General features: G+C 34.4%; 1 protein-coding gene and 1 long non-coding RNA gene across 2 annotated transcripts; one reads left to right on the top strand and one right to left on the bottom strand.

Annotated features, from left to right (window-relative positions):
• The first annotated feature begins 7,690 nt into the window (after positions 1-7,690).
• On the top strand, positions 7,691-10,863 carry LOC120272439. Its single transcript, XM_039279262.1, has 3 exons — positions 7,691-7,779; positions 10,374-10,693; positions 10,785-10,863. The coding sequence occupies exons 1-3, from the start codon at positions 7,728-7,730 to the stop codon at positions 10,845-10,847; spliced, it is 435 nt and encodes a 144-aa protein (XP_039135196.1). The 5' UTR covers positions 7,691-7,727; the 3' UTR covers positions 10,848-10,863.
• LOC120272440 lies at positions 8,297-10,451 on the bottom strand. Its single transcript, XR_005540201.1, has 4 exons — positions 10,390-10,451; positions 9,811-10,194; positions 8,908-8,967; positions 8,297-8,359 (listed from the first exon to the last, which is right to left on the bottom strand). It is a non-coding gene; the product is annotated as an uncharacterized LOC120272440 (long non-coding RNA).
• Positions 10,864-19,881: the final 9,018 nt, after the last annotated feature.

The following is a 19,881-nucleotide window of genomic DNA, read 5'->3' as shown; positions in this document are numbered from 1 at the left end:
AAAATTCTTATAAAATTTAAATTAAATTTAGATAAATTTAAATTATTCAAAAAAATTTATAGGATATATCTTTTTATTGAATTAAAATTAATTAAAAATCAATAAAATAAAATCTTGTTTTAAATAAAATTCGTAATAATTTTTAAATAAAAATATTAACAGATTTAAACCAATGAAACTTGAATTTTAAATTAGTACTGTAGCTATAAAAAAATCTGTAATATCTATAGAAAAGTACTTCTGTAATAATGCCTTTTACAATTTAGCCATTTATATATATATATATATATATATATATATATATATATATATATATATATATATATATATATATATATATATATATATATATTATTTTCTTAATTTCAAAAAAAAATTATCTAACTCATTAATGGTAAGATTTGCTCTTCTAACTTAATTTATTGATAGTAATACGTATAAGAGTATTAATATAAACTATCTCGAAATAAATTTTTGAAATTAAAAAAAATATTCAAAAAGAGATAAACATAGTTATTTGAATTCAAATAAAAAATAAATAATTTAAAATAAATCAAATGAAAAAAAAAATCTACAACCTCCTCACAATTTTTTTTAAAATATAAAACAATGTACAAATTGATATATATAGTTCAAAAAATTATATTTTTAAGAAAAAATATTTTTGAAAATCTTTTTTTGTGTCCCTTTACCCAATGGTATTAAATTGGTTTATATAGCATAAAAAATTTATATTCTTTTGCAAAAACTTTTTGCTTGCAAAAGTTATTTATATAGAATAAAAATATGTCTTTAGAAAAATATTTAGAGAAGTATATTGTTTGCTTTCTACCATCAACAAATTGTTATGCATAATATCAAAAATTATATTTTATAAAAATATTTATAAAAAAAAAAAAGTGTTGTTTGCCCCTTGATGTTTTACGTGACCCACCTAAAAAGGTTTTAGCTATGCCTTGATTCATATCTATGTCAATTTATATAAATAACTTTGTTATATTTTTTATCCTAAATTAATAGTAAAGCATAAAAGAATGTTTATGTCATTTAGGCTGTGTTTGATTGGCAACATGGAAAATGGCTGGAAAAAAAAAAATTTCATGGAAAATAAAAAAAATAGACATTTGATTGGCATTATTTTCTAGCTAGAAAATCAAAAACTTTTTATGAAAAATTCAGATTTTATTGTTTGATTGTTCTTATTTTCCACGAAAAATGTAACATTTTTCCTGGAAAAAGCCACATTTGTTGTTTGATTGCATCAATTTTCCCTGGAAAAAAGTCACATTTTCCAAGGAAATTTTTTAAAAATTATCAAGTTATACCATTAAAACACCACGGGATTTGTTCACTAATCTGGATAAATTTATTTAAAATATTATCGAGTTATATAATTTTTTAAAAAAAAATTAAAGGAAAAGGAAAAACTTTTCTTTTAAATTTTTAAAAGAAAAGTTATTTTAAATATTTTAATTTCACGTTATTTTTTCACATAGCCCCTTACGTTTTTCCTGAAAAACTTTTCCCAGGGTGGAGGCAATAAAAATTTTCAATTGATTTGAGGGAAAATAGGATCACGTGATAGAGTTTGTGAAAAACTTTTCCACAGAAAATTTTGGCAAACAAACAGCCTATTTAGCTGGAAAATGACCTGTGAAAAATTTCCTAGGGAAAAAAAGGGCAATCAAACACAACCTTAGTATTTTCATCTTCCAATGACATTTAGCATTTGACTACCAAAATTTATTAGTAAGAGATGATTAATGTCATTAAATTTAGTAACCAATAGTGACATTATCCAATATCATCACTTAATGCGGTATTTATTTGTGACAACAATATAATGTTATTATTACTTATATTTTTGTGACAAACCTATGTGTCATAAAAATAAATCAAGATACATAAAAGATTCAAATTGTCATTGATAATATTTGTTAATATTAGTGACATTATATAAAATTTAGTTTAAAAACAAGATATTTTAAAATTTGTCACAAAAAAAATATTTTATTAATGACGTACTATATTTGTCACCACCTGCACCTCACATCTCGGCACAGTGGAACGTGTAACCCGCCTGTTGTCCAAGTCAACCACTTAATTTCCTTTTTTTTCCGTGTAGGGCTCCCAAAGGGTAACGGAGGCGTGCAAAGGTTTCCTCGGCCCGGACGGATTGCAGTACATAAATAAAAAAATTTAAAAACTAAATAACTAAATTAACCAAATTTTCAGCCATCTGATCTGCCACCCCAATCCTTCCATGCATCGCGGACGGGTGGAGCTGCTAGATATAGCTTACTGGACCATGAGCTGGTTTAATGCTAGAATACATTAGATCTACCCAGTCATTTCGATAGATGAAAGAAGGGTAATAAGGTTCTTTAGCCAATGCATAGGAACATGTATTGATGTACCAGATCGGCTAATGCTCCCAGGTTGATGCGATGTATTCCACCAGTTGACTGGAGACTTTATTATTGGTATATCGATCGGTCCAGAATCTGATACCATCTCAGCAAATCATTTTTTTTTTCACAAGGCACTTAATATTTAAGCTGTCAGTAAAAATACAAGTGCATTTGGAGCTAAACCTTTTTGTAATAATATCATATGAAAATTTAAAATATCGTCACATATAATTCTCAAACAAGAGAAATAAGTGACTAAACAATGATTTCATCACATTATGTATTCTTTTTGTGACAAAAAACCAATATGTCAAAATTAAATTTGTCACTAATTATCAATTTTGTTGTAGTGACCCTTGGCTCTACTATATTTAATATATTTCAATCTCGGATAATTAACGTGTTGTGTCTGATATTTTCTGCTGTAGAGCAGGTTCCACTGGAATATTAAATTTTCACTTACACATATATCAAAATAATTTAAATAAAGTACCATTTTATGGTAAATAAGCTCTAAAAGTATTTCAATTCTTTTGAAAAGATAAAATAAAATGAATAGTGTCCTTTTGCAAGTAAAACCATTTTCCAGGTCTTTTAATATTATATGTGGTCCACATTCAAACAAATATGGTTGGTTTAGATCTCATTGGTTTTGTTGTTTGGTAAAACATTTGGTTAGAATCAGATGGAAATATTTTGGTAATAAACACTTCGCTAAGATACTATTTTACTCGGCTTTAAATTGTGGGGATCAAGTCACAATCCAATTTAACTTTGGACTTAACCTTCTAAAAGAATCACAATCTTCACATTTTAATTAATTCATAATTTTAAATTTTTTCTTTCCAAAACTGGCCACCATGGTTTTTTTTAAATATTATAAACAAAATAAATAATTGCAGGAATACACATGTTATAGATAAATTATGAAAATGCGCATTTATTGGTGGACTCTAATTTGTGAATTAATTTATAATCTAACTCTAGCGAACTTTGTCTTCCTATCCGACAAACTCGGGGTGCTTCCTGACACCGTCGGTTTTTCGGAAAATGTAAACGTGCCACCATCAGAGTATAGTGAGACACAAAAGTAGTTCTTGTCATTACCTAAGGTGACATAAGTGGGGAAGTCACAATCGAGAGTTCCAACATCCATGGTGGTAATTATTACAGCCTTGCCGATGGAAGGTTACCACGGCAAGAATGCCTTAGATTTTTTTTCTTCAGAAGGCACTGTGATGGTGCAACACACCCCTTGCAGGCTGCCAACCAAAGCTTCACCTCACCACAAGATTTAACAAGGCACAAACGGAAGTAAATAAGAATGCACACAAAGATAAGCATCCCAACTTAGTTTAGACTTTTTATTGATATCTCTCACTTGATCAACTCTCCATCATTCGATGCTTCCTACACCAAATGATCCTTGATGATTGCAAAATTGCTAGCCCCCAGGCCTATTTATCTAAGCCACCAAGAAACTAAAACCACCCACTACATGGTACATGGCTGTTACCAAAACTGCCGATTACCTGGTCATGAGATGAGGAACCGCCCACTACATGGTCATGGATGAGGAACTGGCTAATTCTGGCAACCTTAGGGGACCATGCGCCTTGGTGTGTTAGTGCAAAAGCACTTTAATTGGCATGATTTGACACCAAGTCAAGATGAGGTGGCAACCTTTGAGACATGACATAATTGATGACATAGCAAGGTATGGTGACATGGCAAGGAGTCTTGAATTGGAGACAAATATGTTGGAGATCTTGATGGAGCTATTTTTAGTATGCGCTACAATTTGAAGGCAAGATCATACCAAGACCATATTTAGAGAGATTTGATTGGAGATTAAATATGTATAGAGCTTAATTGAAAAAATATCCATCAATGGTATGATTGAAGGCTATTGAAGATATGATTTGAAGAACCTTAATAAGTATGATTGAAGACATGCCTATTGTTGGTATGATTGGCATGATTGATTGAAAATCTATTCTTGGGAAGATTTAAAGACCAAACTTGGGTGAATTGAAGATCAAGTTTGGAAAATCTTTAAAGGCCAAACTTGGATGAATTGAAGATCAAGTTTGGAAAGTTTTTGTGAAGACGTACAAAGACGTACACCCCTTTCGAGGAGACCGCATAGTAAGGAACTGAGTAGGTAGGCAAGTTGTCGGTAGTCGGGATCGAGAGATCTTGCTGCACCGACTCAGACTAAGCATGACCAGGAGGTTGATTGGTCCTGAGGTCGTTCGCAGCGTAACCAGAACTCAGTCAAGTCAGCAGCAGGGACATGTTGCAAGTTTTGTTACAATAAGAGTTGCAATAACTAATTTTGGAAGATTCTAAAGTTAGTAGCCGCGGAGATTCCAAAAGATGTATGAACTATATTTGGGACATTGAGGCGTTTGTATAAGCTACCTTGCTCTGAGATTGGGTGTGACACCGAAGTGTGAGAAAGTGTGGGCACTAGACAATCTAGAGAGGGTAGTAATCTTTATTTGTGAGTATGAGTGACAAAGTGATTGTATTCATTTATTTTCACCTCTTTTAGTAGATTGTTTATCTCCGGGCTTAGCCCCCCAAACGTAGGCGAGTGAATGCCGAACTGGGTTACCAATTTCATGTGTCTTCTTTTGTTTGGTTTGTGTGAGATTCCCTTGAGTGTTTGAGTGTTCTCATAAATCACACACCACACTGGCGGAACTATCATGGTAGAACTGCATACTCCAACCGTTCCCGCTAAAGCTCGTCAAGGAGAACATGCACCATGCTCTAGCAACCGCCCATGGCAACCGTTCTCACCCTTGGTCAAGGCCACTTGCTCATGACCAAGTGCTCACATTCTCCCTCACCTTAGCGGATGGTTGGAGCAGCCGGCCATCATGCCCACGTTCATTAGCCACGCACGAGCACTCCCCGCACGTCCCTCGGTAATGCGCACATGGCAGCCAACCCATGCGTACTAGCCCACGTCTCTTAGTCACACCTGCGTGACCACCCGGTAGCAGCAGGTATTCTCGGCCACGTCTACTTGGCCAACTTACCTATGCCAAGTTTTCTTGGCATTCTCAGTCATGCCGTAAGGCTCCCCTCAGTTGTGATAACTTTTCTCGACGTTATCGGTAACGCCTACTCAGCCCACCTGACTGAGACAAGTTTTCCCATACATCTACTAGTCACGGCAGATTTTCCCACACGCCTCTCAATCAAGGAAGATTTTCCCTAGCATCTGCCTACAGAGAGGTTTTCCATACTTAGAATATTCTTGGCTTTTTCCTCTCGGCCAAGATTACCCGGGTAGCGCCAAGCCGCTACCGGACTGCTCGTTAGACCGTTACTGTAAACCAAAGCATGACATTGGAGAGGATGTTTGGGTTGGGATTTATCGCTGATGGAGTTAGAAACGGGCATTGTTTTCTCTATAGCGATAATGCACGCCATTGAGTCTCAGTAATAGTTTAACATTCCACCATCGAGAGACAATGAAAGTACATAGCAACCGTCATCCACGTGTGTTCTATGCAATGTTTTGAGACCAGGACCGAACCGGTTGGTCGGACCGATAGAACCAGAAACTGGCCAGCAGTCTAGTCTGGTTTTATATAAATTATTGACAGGGTGTTGACCTGATCAAACTCAGTCTAACCCTTCGAACCGGCCGGCTTGATAAGAACCTGGTTGACCCTGGTTCTAAATTTTTTTTATTTTTAAATTTTTAATCTGGGGAGAAGAAGGGTAGTATAAAGACGAGTGCAAATGAGATGATCGAGAAAATGACGATGAAACAGAGGAGGATTGTGTGTTTGGAGATGGAGCGTTTAGCCGAGACAGTCAGAGCATGTGGTCGAGAGATGGTGGTAGACGAGCTTGTGCTTGTGAGAACCATGGTGTTAAGTTTGGTGTTCCAGTGAGGAAAAAGTTGGAGTTTGTAGTATAAAAAGAACTAGTTGGGGACCTTGTGGTGGGCTGGAGATAGGCTGGGAAAGAATGGTTTAGGTCTTAACAAATAGATCGATGGTTGTCTTGGGATTAGGATTTTGCACTTATCTTAAGATGGATTGACGGTGGATATATACTAATGGTTGAAAGATGAGCAGTTGATCTTTGAATGAGAATGGTTGAAATTTTGATTATTTATTTATTTAATTATTTTGATTTTCAGGGAAATGAACACAGAAGAATGACCGAGGAAAGATGTGGTGGGTTTGAATTAGCTTCGAAATATATGTGAGTTTGGATAATTGAAACGTATATATATATAACATCATCCGGTTCGACCAAATCAGGTCATTCGGTCCAACCGATTGACTCATGATCTGTTTACTTAATCGATTTATTTCTTGGTCTGATTTTAAAAACATTAATTTTATAGCCATAAAGATATCAAAGCTAAAATATTACTGAAAAAAAAATGGTGTGCCGTCCGTCAGTTTACAGTCAAAGAGAAAGTGTGGAGTCAAAAATTAATTAATTAAAAATATATAGGAGCCACCAATTAAAGGTTGCATAAGTCTATAGGTGCATTTTCATAATTAATGCACAAAATACGAATTTCCGTATTTATTTAGTTATTTATTTACAATTTCAAAGAAAAAAAGAAAAAACCATCCACTAATATAATTAACAATAAAAGTTGTAAATAATTGTCAGAACGTACTGACCAATCACTAGCTTTTATTGTCTTGTCATGACATGGGTAAATTATCTGCCATTTCCCGTGAATTAATAATTTTTTTAACGAGTTCCTCTGAGAATTTGTTTTTCTTTTTCACTCTTTCATTTTTTATTATGTCAGTAATTTGTCAAATGCCAAAGATATCACTGTCTCGCTTACCCCTAAAGTGAGCCCAAACTCAGGTATGTTAGTTTGTAGGACAAACCGCACATGATCTCTCCAGGCTGTTGCTAGTGGACCCGCTGCTAGTGGACCCGCCGTTGGTGCAGGTGCAGGTGCAGGTGCAGGCGCAAGTGAAGATGAGTAAAGTTGGGAGTAATTTGGTAATTTCATATAGATTTGAAGTAAAAAATAAAGGTTTAAACCCCAGTTTGGTCCCTGTAAGTAGGTTCGGGTGCCCATTTAGTCCCTCTATTCTAATTTTGCCGCTCGAAGTGCCTCTATTATACAAATTGAAAAATCTTGGTCCTCACCCTACAAATCATTAGTTTGCCCGTCAACCATGGCTGATGTGGCTTATTTTATTAATTAATTATAATAAAAAAAATTTAAAACGATATATACCTTCTTCTCTTCCATCCCTCTCCTCCCCTCACCATATTCCTCCACATTGACGCCAGCGGCTCCTTCATCCAATGGTTTGGTGGCTCCAAGCGGCGAGCATCATCACCTCGATGATGATGCAAAGTTTGCTCTCTCTTCTCTCTCTCTCTCTCTCTCTCTCTCTACTCTTGTTTCACATATACGAATATATATATATATATATATATATATATTCTTGTCTTGATCTGTTTCTACATGCCCGAAAATGAAGCTTTTTGCTCTTTCGTTATATATATATATATATACACATGTATGCATACTTGTCTATTTGTCTTCCTTTCATTATCTGGAACTGAATCTCTGCTCTGTTTTTGTCACGTCCCAGCCCCACAGCCGGGCCCGTGGACAGATCGGCCGCATCCAATGGGACTGGGCCCCACTGGGTGCAAGGCCTCAGCTAAAAACCCCAGTCGAGTCAGCCTGCTAATGCAGATATGAGCAGGAACAGCAAAAAGACAAATAGGGATACTTTGGAAATTTAAAAATACTACGAGTGCGGGACTTTAGCGATTTCTCAGAATACTAAATACAACCCAGCAGTTCAGCAAATTACAAATACGATCGGAATACAAGTCTTACACTCACGAGAAGGTAATAACAAGATCATCGATAACGCAGACAATACGACTCTCTGACACCCCCCAGTCCTAAACATGATCTTCTCCTGCGAGAACAGAATACATAGAGTGTATGAGCCACAAGGGCCCAGTGGGATCGCGAGAAAAAAACAACGGGTATAGCGGATATTGCGGAATAATAGCTCATGCTTCATACGAATACGGAAAATACGCAGAATCTTTGGAATAATCCAAAAAAACACGAAAAACACGCAAAAAAATACATCTCCATGGCTAATAGCAAATCAACGACAGCGAGTGGATCTTCGACTATGAAGTCGGAACGAGCGAGCGAGCGGAATATCAGCGGTAGTAGCCGGGATCTTCGACCGCGATCGGGGTAGCTCTACTACGTAAAAACATGTGCACATGGCTAGGACTTACTCCTCCTAGCTGGGCGAGCCAGAAATGGAGATGTACTAAAAACCGCAGAAAATACGGAATACAGACAGAGGAATTACTGAATAAATAATGCAAATAAGAAAATAAATAAATAAACATAAATACCACGCAAATAAATAAAATTATCAAACAATGCAATAATTAAATAATAATTATTGCCAGAAATACGGAATTATACAGTGCGAGAGCCTACCTGGCTCCGAGCTACAGAGTTGGGTTCACCAAGTCCCGCGAACTACAGCTCGGTATGGATCTACCCAAACAGAATATTATAACTTAGGTTACAAAACTTGGGTCGGGCCTAAATTACGACTATAGCCCGAGCTAATTCAACAAATAAAAGAGTTCATAGCTAGCAATTAAAGGTTTTCACAAAAAATTTAGCTAAGCAATTAAAATTCTCCATAAAAGCTTTAATCATAACACCAGCACAATTAGCTTTCCAAGATTAAAATCAATACAATCCCATGATTCTGAATATATAAATTAATATTTCTAACATGCACCACAAGCATTTAAGCAATACTAAAAATAAAATTAACATTAGCATGGACACAGGATTTGGACGAATTTTCAATGAAAAGAAATTTCTAAATCATGAAATGCATGCATACCCACACACATACACATATATTTATATACATAACAACAAATAATCAACTAACTTATAACATGGCTGCATACTCACAATGTCAAGCTTACAAACATGAAAACCTATATTCAAATAATTTAAAACATGAATGCTAATTTACCTGTCCGAACTTACAAGATGCATACACAAATATTATAATTAAATTATAGTCATCCCTTGGTAGATACAAGCTTGCAAAATCATGAGAGATAAATAAAATCTTAACAAAATAAGGCTGCAAATTCCAAACCTCTCTATATTGCAACATGCACACATGGAATTTAAGCTTAAAATTACAAAGGCATGCTACACATAATTATTCAAAATGACCAAAAAAAACACTCAATGACATGAAAAACATGCTCAAATAAATTCTCAGATAAACATACATGCTTGGCACTAACAAAACAATTAAAACAAGACAATAAAAAAATCTCAGAATTCTAAAGAAAATAACAAGCTTACCTCTAAGCTTGTTGGTGACAAGTTCCACTCAAAAACCAAGCATAAAGAGAAAAGAAAATGACACCAAAATTCGGCCAAGGTTGAGTTGTTTCAAGGATAAGAGAGTTTGGAGAGCAAGAAGATTGGTTGCACAACTAAGCCTATAAAAGCAACCCATAAACTCAATTAAAAGCCTCCACTAATCAAAAACAGGAAAAACCAATAATCCACAATCAGGCAAGATCCGAAAATTAAGGCAATGAAACAACATTGGGGCCCACTCACCAAACACCTAGTCAAACCAGTCAAAGATGAAGAAAAAGAAATTTTTACAAACATTACAGTTTTCCTCTTTATCTACACTTGCTTCATGTCTGCGTGCTCCGCATCTTTGTTTCTGCATTTCTAAATATGAAAACATATTCATATACATACACACATATATATAGCTTCATGTATGCATAGTTTAGCTTTTTTTTATTCATTTCTGAAGATAAAGTCTAGTTTCTCTTTCATTTTGCATGTCTCAACATGAACCTTCAATATTCTCTCTCTCTCTCTAATTTTGTTTCTTTTTTTCATAGTACCCACTGTACGCACCACTTATTGGCAAGCCATGCATGCATGGGCATGCACACACCACTTCCAAGCTCACTCATGGCCACTCCACGTCCTCACTCTCCTCGCTCTCCGCGCCATCATCTACGAACTTTGGTGCTCCTTCTCTAACAAGCTCTTCCTCACTCACAGCCGCAAAGAAGAGAAAGGAGGTGATGTCTGTGAAGGTGTTCGCGGTGGTGATGATGATATTCACCGCTGGGAGCCACCAGACCACTGGATGAAGGAGCCGGCGTCGATGTGGAGGAGAATGGTGGGGGAGCGGAGAGGGATGGAGGAGAAGAAGGTATATATCGTTTTTAATTTTTTTTAATTATAATTAATTAATAAAATAAGCCACATCAGCCATGGTTGACGGACAAACTAATGATTTGTAGGGTGAGGCCCAAGATTTCTCAATTTGTATAATAGATGCATTTCCCGCGGCAAAATTAAAATAGAGGGACTAAATGGGCACCCGAACCTACTTATAGGGACCAAACAAGGGTTTAAACCAAAAATAAATAATTTAAGAAGTAAAGGGTTTTTAAAGATACAAACATTTTGAAAGAATTTTTATAAAATTGGAAACCACCAGAGAGATCTCCTATTACTTTTCTAAATTTCTTTTTCAAAATAATTTTTTAATAAAATAATAAAATATAACCTGGGAGGACCAACCACCAACTTCGGTATATTTTAATAATTAAGATTAAGTAAACAAAGTCAAGAAAAAATGATATTTTTGGGTTTGCATATGATAAAAATAATAATAAAGATGCATATTTTAACTATTTCATTAAATTAATTTATGTTTATTTTTTAATAAAGTGAATAAATCATGTTAGCAACATGCACAAATAAAAAATTAATAATTTAACTAATTTGTATCCTCACCCAATGTGAACTGAGGGTTAAACTTATCTTCTTAATAAAAACATGAACATTATACACAAAGACCCAAAACCAATAAATTTTTAGCCAATAATGTTTAACTTTTTTATCATAATAATATGTAATTATTATTATTATTTTAAATATTTATAAATATAAATATATATATATACACAAAGATCCAAAACCAATAGATTTTTAGCCAATAATGTTTAACTTTTTTACCATAAAAGTATGTAAAATAATAATAATTATTATTATTATTTTAAATATTTATAAATATATATATATACACACATTGTATTCTCTGGAATTTATCATTTTTTTTTGGGTTAATTTCACAACAAATAACAACTTAACCACCTAGAAAGTTGTCCAATTGAGCACAATATAAGATGCCCCACCAGAGAAGCAGTGAGTTCTTATCCCTCCTCAATCCTCCTTTTTTTTCATAACAAAGATGAGCACCATCTCTCACATCCGCAAGAAGAGATGCAATTCCGGTGGCCGCCGGTCATGATCTCCTGCGACAGATCGTGTGTATCATTGGTGACAACGGGTTCATCGGGTCATGGCTTGTGAAAACCCTACTTCTCAAGGGATACAACGTAAGAGGGACAGTCCGAAATATAGGTTTTACGATCTCCTCCCTAACTATTATTTTTAACTTTATTAGTTGAAATTTATATACCGAAAAGTCTATATTTAATTTATTATTAATTAAAGATAAATCTATATTTTATAATAGAGGAAATTATTGTTTATTCCTCATTATTTTCAAAAATTCCTAAAAATCCCCTCCAACTTTTGCACACTCCGGACAGCCCTTCCGTTATACTTTAAATTCCCTTTTACCCCCTATCGAGCACTTCAAGTGGGTCCATGTTATGAAATTTTATTTTTGCCCTTACAAATAGTGGGAAAAATACCTCCCAATCACATCATGTCCGATCTTTATGCATACAATTTTGCATTTTTTTTTTTTTTGCCTTCCTGCTTGTTTTTTGTCAAACAAGTTTGGAAGGCTCATTAAATCTTCTTCTTCTTCTTCTCCTCCTCATTTGGTTTGTTCAATTTGAGTTCTGCCGGTTTTCCGATAAGGTGAGAATTTCTTCGTTGCTCTCACTTTGATCATTTTGCAGGAGGGAGTAATAATTTATAAAAAATGCAGGGCTATTATGGAGAATTTTTGTGCTATTGCTAGATACAACGGGGAGGGACAAGTGCTAATGTTTACGGTGCTGACTTCTTGGGAATCAGTGTTAGTTAAGATATGTGATCGATGGGGTCTCGATATTTCCCGTGTCAGGGTGAAGTTTATCACACCCGATGGACATAAAATGGTTTGTCCAATAAAAAACGAGGTTGACTTCCAGTGCATGTATCACGTGTACTCTATCTTCAAATGCGTTGTAGTCGATCTTGTTGTTGAGACAGATGATGTGCCATCGTATCCTACTGAAAATGAATTCTTCTCGTTGTTAGGTTCTTCTCTTTTATGTTTATCTAGTTGTAGAAATTAATTATTGTTTAATTATCCCAGTTTCTGTTTAACTATATCAAATCTCCATTTAAAAATTGTCTTCTTTGCTTAAATTATTTTGTTTCTGTTTAAATATATGTTTTAACGTTTACATTTTATAGTTATCGTTTAAAAATTTTATGTTTCTGCTTAAAATCTTGATCGTTTTCGGTTAAACTAAAGTGTTGATAGGAATTCAAATTCTGGGAGCACTTCTGTTCCACCTCATGGCGACCCTGACGGTATGGCATGCCTTCCTTCCTCGTCAGATCAATCTGAAGTGTTGAACATTTCAAAACACACTTCGGAATTTTGCAATCAAATGGAATTTTGACTTCAAATTCCTAAAGAACAAAAAACACGGGGTGATTTGTGGAATGCGATGCTGATGGTTGTCAATGGAGCCTTCATGCATCAAAGGAATCTAATAAAAATACTTTCAAAATCAAGACAATGCACCCGTCACACACTTGCGGTGGTGGAATTGGATCGACGTCACATCCGAAAGCATAAAAAAAATGAGTAAGCGCATGAGTTATTCAGAAGCTCAAGGACCGACCCTTATACAAGGCCATCGACATTCAGAAGGACATGTTGCGGGAACATGGTGTCCACATTCCATACAAGTAAGCTTGGTTGGGAAAAGAGCATGCCCAAGTGGTTCTCGACGGCAGTGACATCTCCAGCTACGATTTGTTGCTTTGGTACATGGATAAGGTGGTTGAGACAAGCCCCGGCAGCATTGCGATCGTGGAAAGAGATGGTGAGCGTTTTAAACATGCATTCTTTTCTTTTAGTGCGTGTATCGTGGGATTAAAGAGGGCTTGCAGGCCGCTGCTATTTCTCGATGGTACCCACCTCCTTGGAAAGTATCGTGGTACTCTATTGGGTGCCATAGGCAAAGATAGAAACAATGGCTTTTTTCACGTCGCCTTCAGTATTGTTGACAATGAGACCGATGCCAATTGGTCGTGGTTCATTTCCAAGTTAGGTGTTGCTTTATACGATGAAGGAGATTATCAAGAGATAATTACGTTCGTGTCAGATAGGTCTAAGGGCCTTGTGAATGCCATTGCGAGAGTCTTCCCTTCTTCCCCACATGCATACTGCCTACGACATTTGAAGGCCAATTTTATGAAATCCAATGTCAGACTTGAGAAGACACTGAGGGAGGAGTGTTGGTCCATATACTTTCGTATTACATGGGCGTCCACGGCTAAAAAATTCGATGATACCGTGAATGAACTACATGTCACATCACTCGAAGCCTATCAGTGGTTGATTCATAAATCGGATATGTCGCATTGGTTGAATTATCTGTTCAGAGGTGAACGTTGGGATGAGATGTATTCAAATATCTCGGAGTTATTCAATACGTGGATCAAAGAAGCTTAGTAATTACCAGTAACAAAAATGGTCGACTCCATAATGTATTCGAATGTTGATTTTATTTAACGCTTAAGAATTATTCTTATCATTTAAACAGTTTTCCTTACTGTGTGAAAATCATTGTCTGTGTTTAACTATTTGGCTCTTCGATTAATTTCTTATCCTACTGTTTAAAACTATTTATTTCTGTTTAAACATCAGTGTCTTTGCTTAACCTTGTTTAAGTGTTCCTGTTCTACGTTGTTCATGTTCAAGTTGATGCGCATGTTATGCAACCCCCGTGAGCAAGCAAACAAATGGGAGACCTACTTATGCCTAGACATACATTCGAAGGTAGAGATACTTGTCTAGGAAACCCGAAATCTTCATGTTGGTCATTGTGTCTGATCATTATGAAGTGATTGACCAATGCAGCAATTATGTAGATCTTGCTAATAAAACTTGCTCATGTCACAAATGGCAAGTTTATGGTATCCCATGCAAACACGCTTGCGCTGCAATAATGCAGACAGACACCAACGTTCATCGATTTATTAGCGGCTACTTTACCGTCGATAATTACAAACTGGCATATTTGGAAGCTATATTCCCCATACCTGACAATCAGAAGACTACGAATGAAAATCATGAGCTGCATTTGTGACCGACTGTGACGAGAAGGCAACTTGGGCGTCCCAGACGAAAGAGAATCACGTCGTAAGTGTCCGAGGTCCGCGAGTTACATTGCAACCGCTGCCACGCATTCGATCAAAATCGTAGATCTTGTAATGAAACTGTCGTCGACTAGGCATTGTAAATGAACAAATATTTAAAAAGAAACAAACTTATTTGAGTGTCAACTTTTGATATTTAAACAGAGACATTGTCTATTAAATGTTTTACTTAAACTTTTTAAGAAACAAAAATGACATTGTAAATAAACAAAAAATTAAACATAAACTCTTAGTATTTAAACAGAGATAACAATATTTAAATAAAAGCAATGATATTTAAACAGAGAGACAATGTTATTTAAACAGAGAAACTTATAAATTAAACAGTGATAATGATATTTAAACAAAATCAAGTATATTTAAATGAGATACATTGTTATTTATATGGTAACTCTGTTTGACATAATTACATATTAATCTTTTTCCTCCCTGGTTGAGGAATCCCCTTTCTTAGTAATGTCGGCTACGTTCCCTTCCTTAAGTATGCGAGTAACATATTTTAAGCGCTAGTAAGGGATGTCTGCTTGCGGTAGCCGTAGCTTTTCACAGTTGAGTAGCTGCTCGATAAACCACATGACATAGATGGCGCAGTCGAGACTTCCTCGTTTCTGCCTTGGGGTGTCAATGTCGTGAACAAAGGGGTATGTTAGAGTCGCCGACTCGCCGAGGTCCATATCGACATAATAGTCAAATAGTCTCCGTTGTCGAGATTTAAAATTTGATGTTTAAATCCCGACTAAGATCACACTATTTATAAAACTCTAGTTGTCAAAGCACTTACCATCTCTCCGGCATCTCTCTCGTACTCTTCACTTTCGGCAGAAGTATAGTACATTTATTCTTGTATGTCATTATCAAGAACGACCAAATGGAAGTGGTCATTCATAACGATTGGTAGGATAACTATGTCAACATCATGCAAGTTACGCGTTGTATCTCCCATCATAGCGAGAGCCATGTCATTCGCGTCCTCCTGCTTAGATATGAATAGTGTCAGCGGTCGCGTGATGGAGGCGCGCTTCGTATATGGATATGGTACTTTCATAAGAAATTTCTGGATTATACAAATGAACGCGTCCATCACATCGTCTGTCACCATTTCCTTCATGTCTAGCAATGTGTATAGGCTGGCTCGTGTGGTGCTGACACAGTCATTCCTCTATAAGACAGTTCTGTGGTTAAACGGTAAAGATAAAGTTAAACGAAGACAAATTATTTAAGTGGTAACGCCAAAAGTTAAATGATAACTTAAATATTTAAATGGTAACTAACATATTTAAACGGTACCTAACAAAATTAATGATATCATATATATTTAAAGTATAACGGAAATACTTGATACTTACAAATCCATCATGCAATTCAGGTAGATCTTTAATAACTCCTGCACGAACACGTCGAGCTGCCCCAGTCCGGGGTATCTTTTCTTCTTCGGTCGAAAGTCCGTCCGCACTTTTTCATATTGTTGGTTGGGGAGGACTATAGTGTCGACCGCAGCACCGGTCATTGTTTTTTGGCAGAAGTTTCCTTACCCCGCATCAGCAGAATCTTTCGGTTCATTGGTAGGTGATGTTGTTGATGGTTGTGGGATAGTTTCTCCCTTCGATGCGGCGGTATCGTCCGCTTGTTCAACCGAGACAGGGATTTCGTTGATAATGTTGTCAAAGATCTTGTCAATTACGGGCATGACGACAGCATCAACCGGAGACACAATCTTTGCTGGTTCTTGTTGTTGGGGGATTGTGTCTGCCTTCAACACGGCACTGTCATCCGTTGGTTCCAAAAACATGGGGTTCTCTTTGGCCATCGCCGGTTCCATCAAGATGGAGATCTCTTTAGCCATCGTATCGACTACAGCTACTACTTCTTCCGGAGCAATTTCCATATACCCTGCCGTTGTAGACAGCAGATTAACCGCAGGTGGTGCTGCTATTATCTCATCACCGGCCGGTGGAAGGAGAGACATTAATGTTTCTCTTCTTTTGGCAATTCTCTTCAAATGTGTCCCTCTTCGAATGGTCGTCCAAACAACGTCGTCGTTATCAAAATCCGACGACATTCCATTCAAATCATCGACAATCGCCGGGGCTACCTAGGCTGCATCCGGGCTTTTCTGAGTGGCGTCCGTTTGTAAGGACGGCGCATTCGATTATGCCCGTCCTTCCAATACCTCCACCCGAGCAACAAGCCGAGGGAACTCGGTCATCAGTACGTACCTGCACCCCTGCAGCAGACGTGCGGTGACATCATCGCCAAAGGAAGCCATAGCTGTCGAGAGGGCTGTTCCGGTAGGAGGGGATGTTGCCATCGGGGGAGGGGGTGTTTCGACCGGGCGGGATAGGGCGGGGCTCCTCCGGCGACGAGGAATTCATGCGTGGGTTGGGCTGTTATTAGGTGAACAACGTCAAGGGCGCCTTGAAAAGGATGGCTTTTCATCCTGTCACTACAACAAATTTGTCAATTATTGACATATGTGATAATGTCATAAAATAATATATTTTTGTCACTAAAATTTTTTTGTGACGCTTTGTTGCCATCACCACATTTTGTCGCCTTTGCTCCGTCGCTAAAGGGTTAATGTGACGATTTACATGTTCGTCACACAATGATACCTTTTATGTGACAAAATTATCATATTTTACCTATTTTATAATCATTAATGACATGCATTTTTATCACTAAATGTTGTGTCAAATTGTCATAAAATGTTATGAATTGTCACTAAATATAAGGTAAAGTTTTATCATTTGTGACATTCCATTGATTTTCAAATAATAAATAACAAAAATATTTGTCACCCTTTCAAATAGAATAGCGTCATAAAAAGTGGTTAACGTTACTATATATTGTTAAAAAATATAATATTTATTGACAAAAGTCTATTTTCGTGATGATGAAAATGCGTCACTAATGAAAAATATGCCATAAATTAATTTTTTTGTAATGTCACAATTAATTGAATATTATATAATTTGTAATATTTTTATAATGTCACAATCAATCATGTTTTTATGATGTATTTGTAATTTGTGATATATTTTAGTGAATATTATTTAATAAATTATATAAATTATCAAAAAATTAATTTTTGATAATATATCATAAATAAAATTAAATCAATATTATTATTGCTAAAAGAAAAATAACACAATTATCATAATTTACAGTTAACCTTATGGATTAACAAATTTCAATTTCGTAAAATTTCAATAACATTAAAAACTTATAATTTTAAGTAAATCAAATCAAAATAGATAACTATTTTTCATGCAACTCTTGTCTTATTCGTGTTTATGGTGTTTTGTTGATGTAGAGCTTGCCTCATTAAAACCTGAAATAAATATTTTAAAATAATAAATATTAATTTATAAGAAGAGTAAATTAACAAAAGTAAAGTTCAAAATATAATTATATATACATATACATATATACTAATATGCATCCAAAAATTAATAATAAGCACAATAGATAGTCATAACAAAAATTAATTGATTAATGACAAACATTAACAATTTAAAGTGCTAATCAAAAACTATAGAAATTATAACAATAATTCTATTATAAAATAATGATAATTAAAAAATACATAAATTAATCAAAAAACACAAGAATCAATATTGTTAGCAACCCTTTGGAAAGAAAACTTTAATCTAATGATTGTAGCCGATGTCAATCTCTTTCCCATTCAAATATTCCCTTCTCCAACGGAACCATCATCACTACAAAAACCTATAAAATTAGAAGCGAATCAAGCAATTATAAAAAAATTATAAACTAAGTGCATTGGAACACTAATGTAAATACTTAAAGATTCATGAGATCTTTGATGAAGTAGGAACTTACACAAGCATTATAAAAAAAACAAATCAAGAACTAAAAAAAAGTTGAAGTGTGCCTTAAGATGGAGGCAACAATAAAATAAAAAATAGACGGTAGTATAGACATTGAGAAAGAGAAATATAATGTACCTTAGTAATGATGAGAGAGAAAGAAAGATTGAGAAAGAATGGAAATTGAGATAGAGATTTATATAGAATTTTGTTTTTAAATATAGAATTTTGTTTTTACATTTTTATAAACTTTAAACTAAATTTAGATAAATTAAAATTATTCAGAAATTTTTATAGGATATATCTTTTTATTGAATGAAAATCTGTTCAAAGTCTATAAAAAAACTAACATACTTTTATATTTTTTTAATTAAATTCGCAATAATTTTTTAAAAAAATTATTAACAAATTTAAACTAAATTTAGATAAATTAAAATTATTTAAAAAAATTTATAGGATTTATCTTTTTATTGAATGAAAATCTTTTCGAATTCTATATAAAAACTAACATATTTTTATATGTTTTTAATTAAATTCGCAATAATTTTTTTAAAAAAATATTAACAAATTTAAACCAATAAAACTTGAATGTTAAATTATCATTTAAATATATTTCGCAATAATTTTTTTAAAAAACTTATAACAAATTTAAAACAATGAAATTTTGAATTTTAAATTAATAATGTAGTTATAAAATTACTTCAATAATATAAAGGTATTTAATAATTTAGTCCTTATTAATAAAATAAATTATAATATATATGAAGGTGTTAATATAAAATATCTCTAATAAAATCTTTAAAAATAAAAAAATTCAAAAAGAGATAAAGAGAGTTATTTGAATAAAAAATAAATAATTTAAAATAAATCAATATGAAATTAAACTAATATTGGGATGCTAAAACCCTATCTTCACAATTTTTTTTGAAAATAAACAATGTATAAATTGATAAATATAGTTTAAAAAATTTATATTTTTAGGAAAAATATTTGCAAAAAAAAATTTTTTATCCCCTTGCCCCTAGGTATTAAATTGGTTTATATAACATGAAAAAATTTATATTCTTTTGCAAAAAATATATTGTTTTGCTTTCTCAAGTTTTTTTACTTGCAAAAGCTATTTATATTGTATAAAAATATATGATTT

The sequence above is a fragment of the Dioscorea cayenensis genome, chromosome 11 (genome assembly GCF_009730915.1).
Source record: "Dioscorea cayenensis subsp. rotundata cultivar TDr96_F1 chromosome 11, TDr96_F1_v2_PseudoChromosome.rev07_lg8_w22 25.fasta, whole genome shotgun sequence".
NCBI classification, from domain to species: Eukaryota; Viridiplantae; Streptophyta; class Magnoliopsida; order Dioscoreales; family Dioscoreaceae; genus Dioscorea; species Dioscorea cayenensis.
The sequence above is the reverse complement of the archived record's forward strand: the minus strand, read 5'-3'. Positions and strand labels throughout refer to the sequence as shown.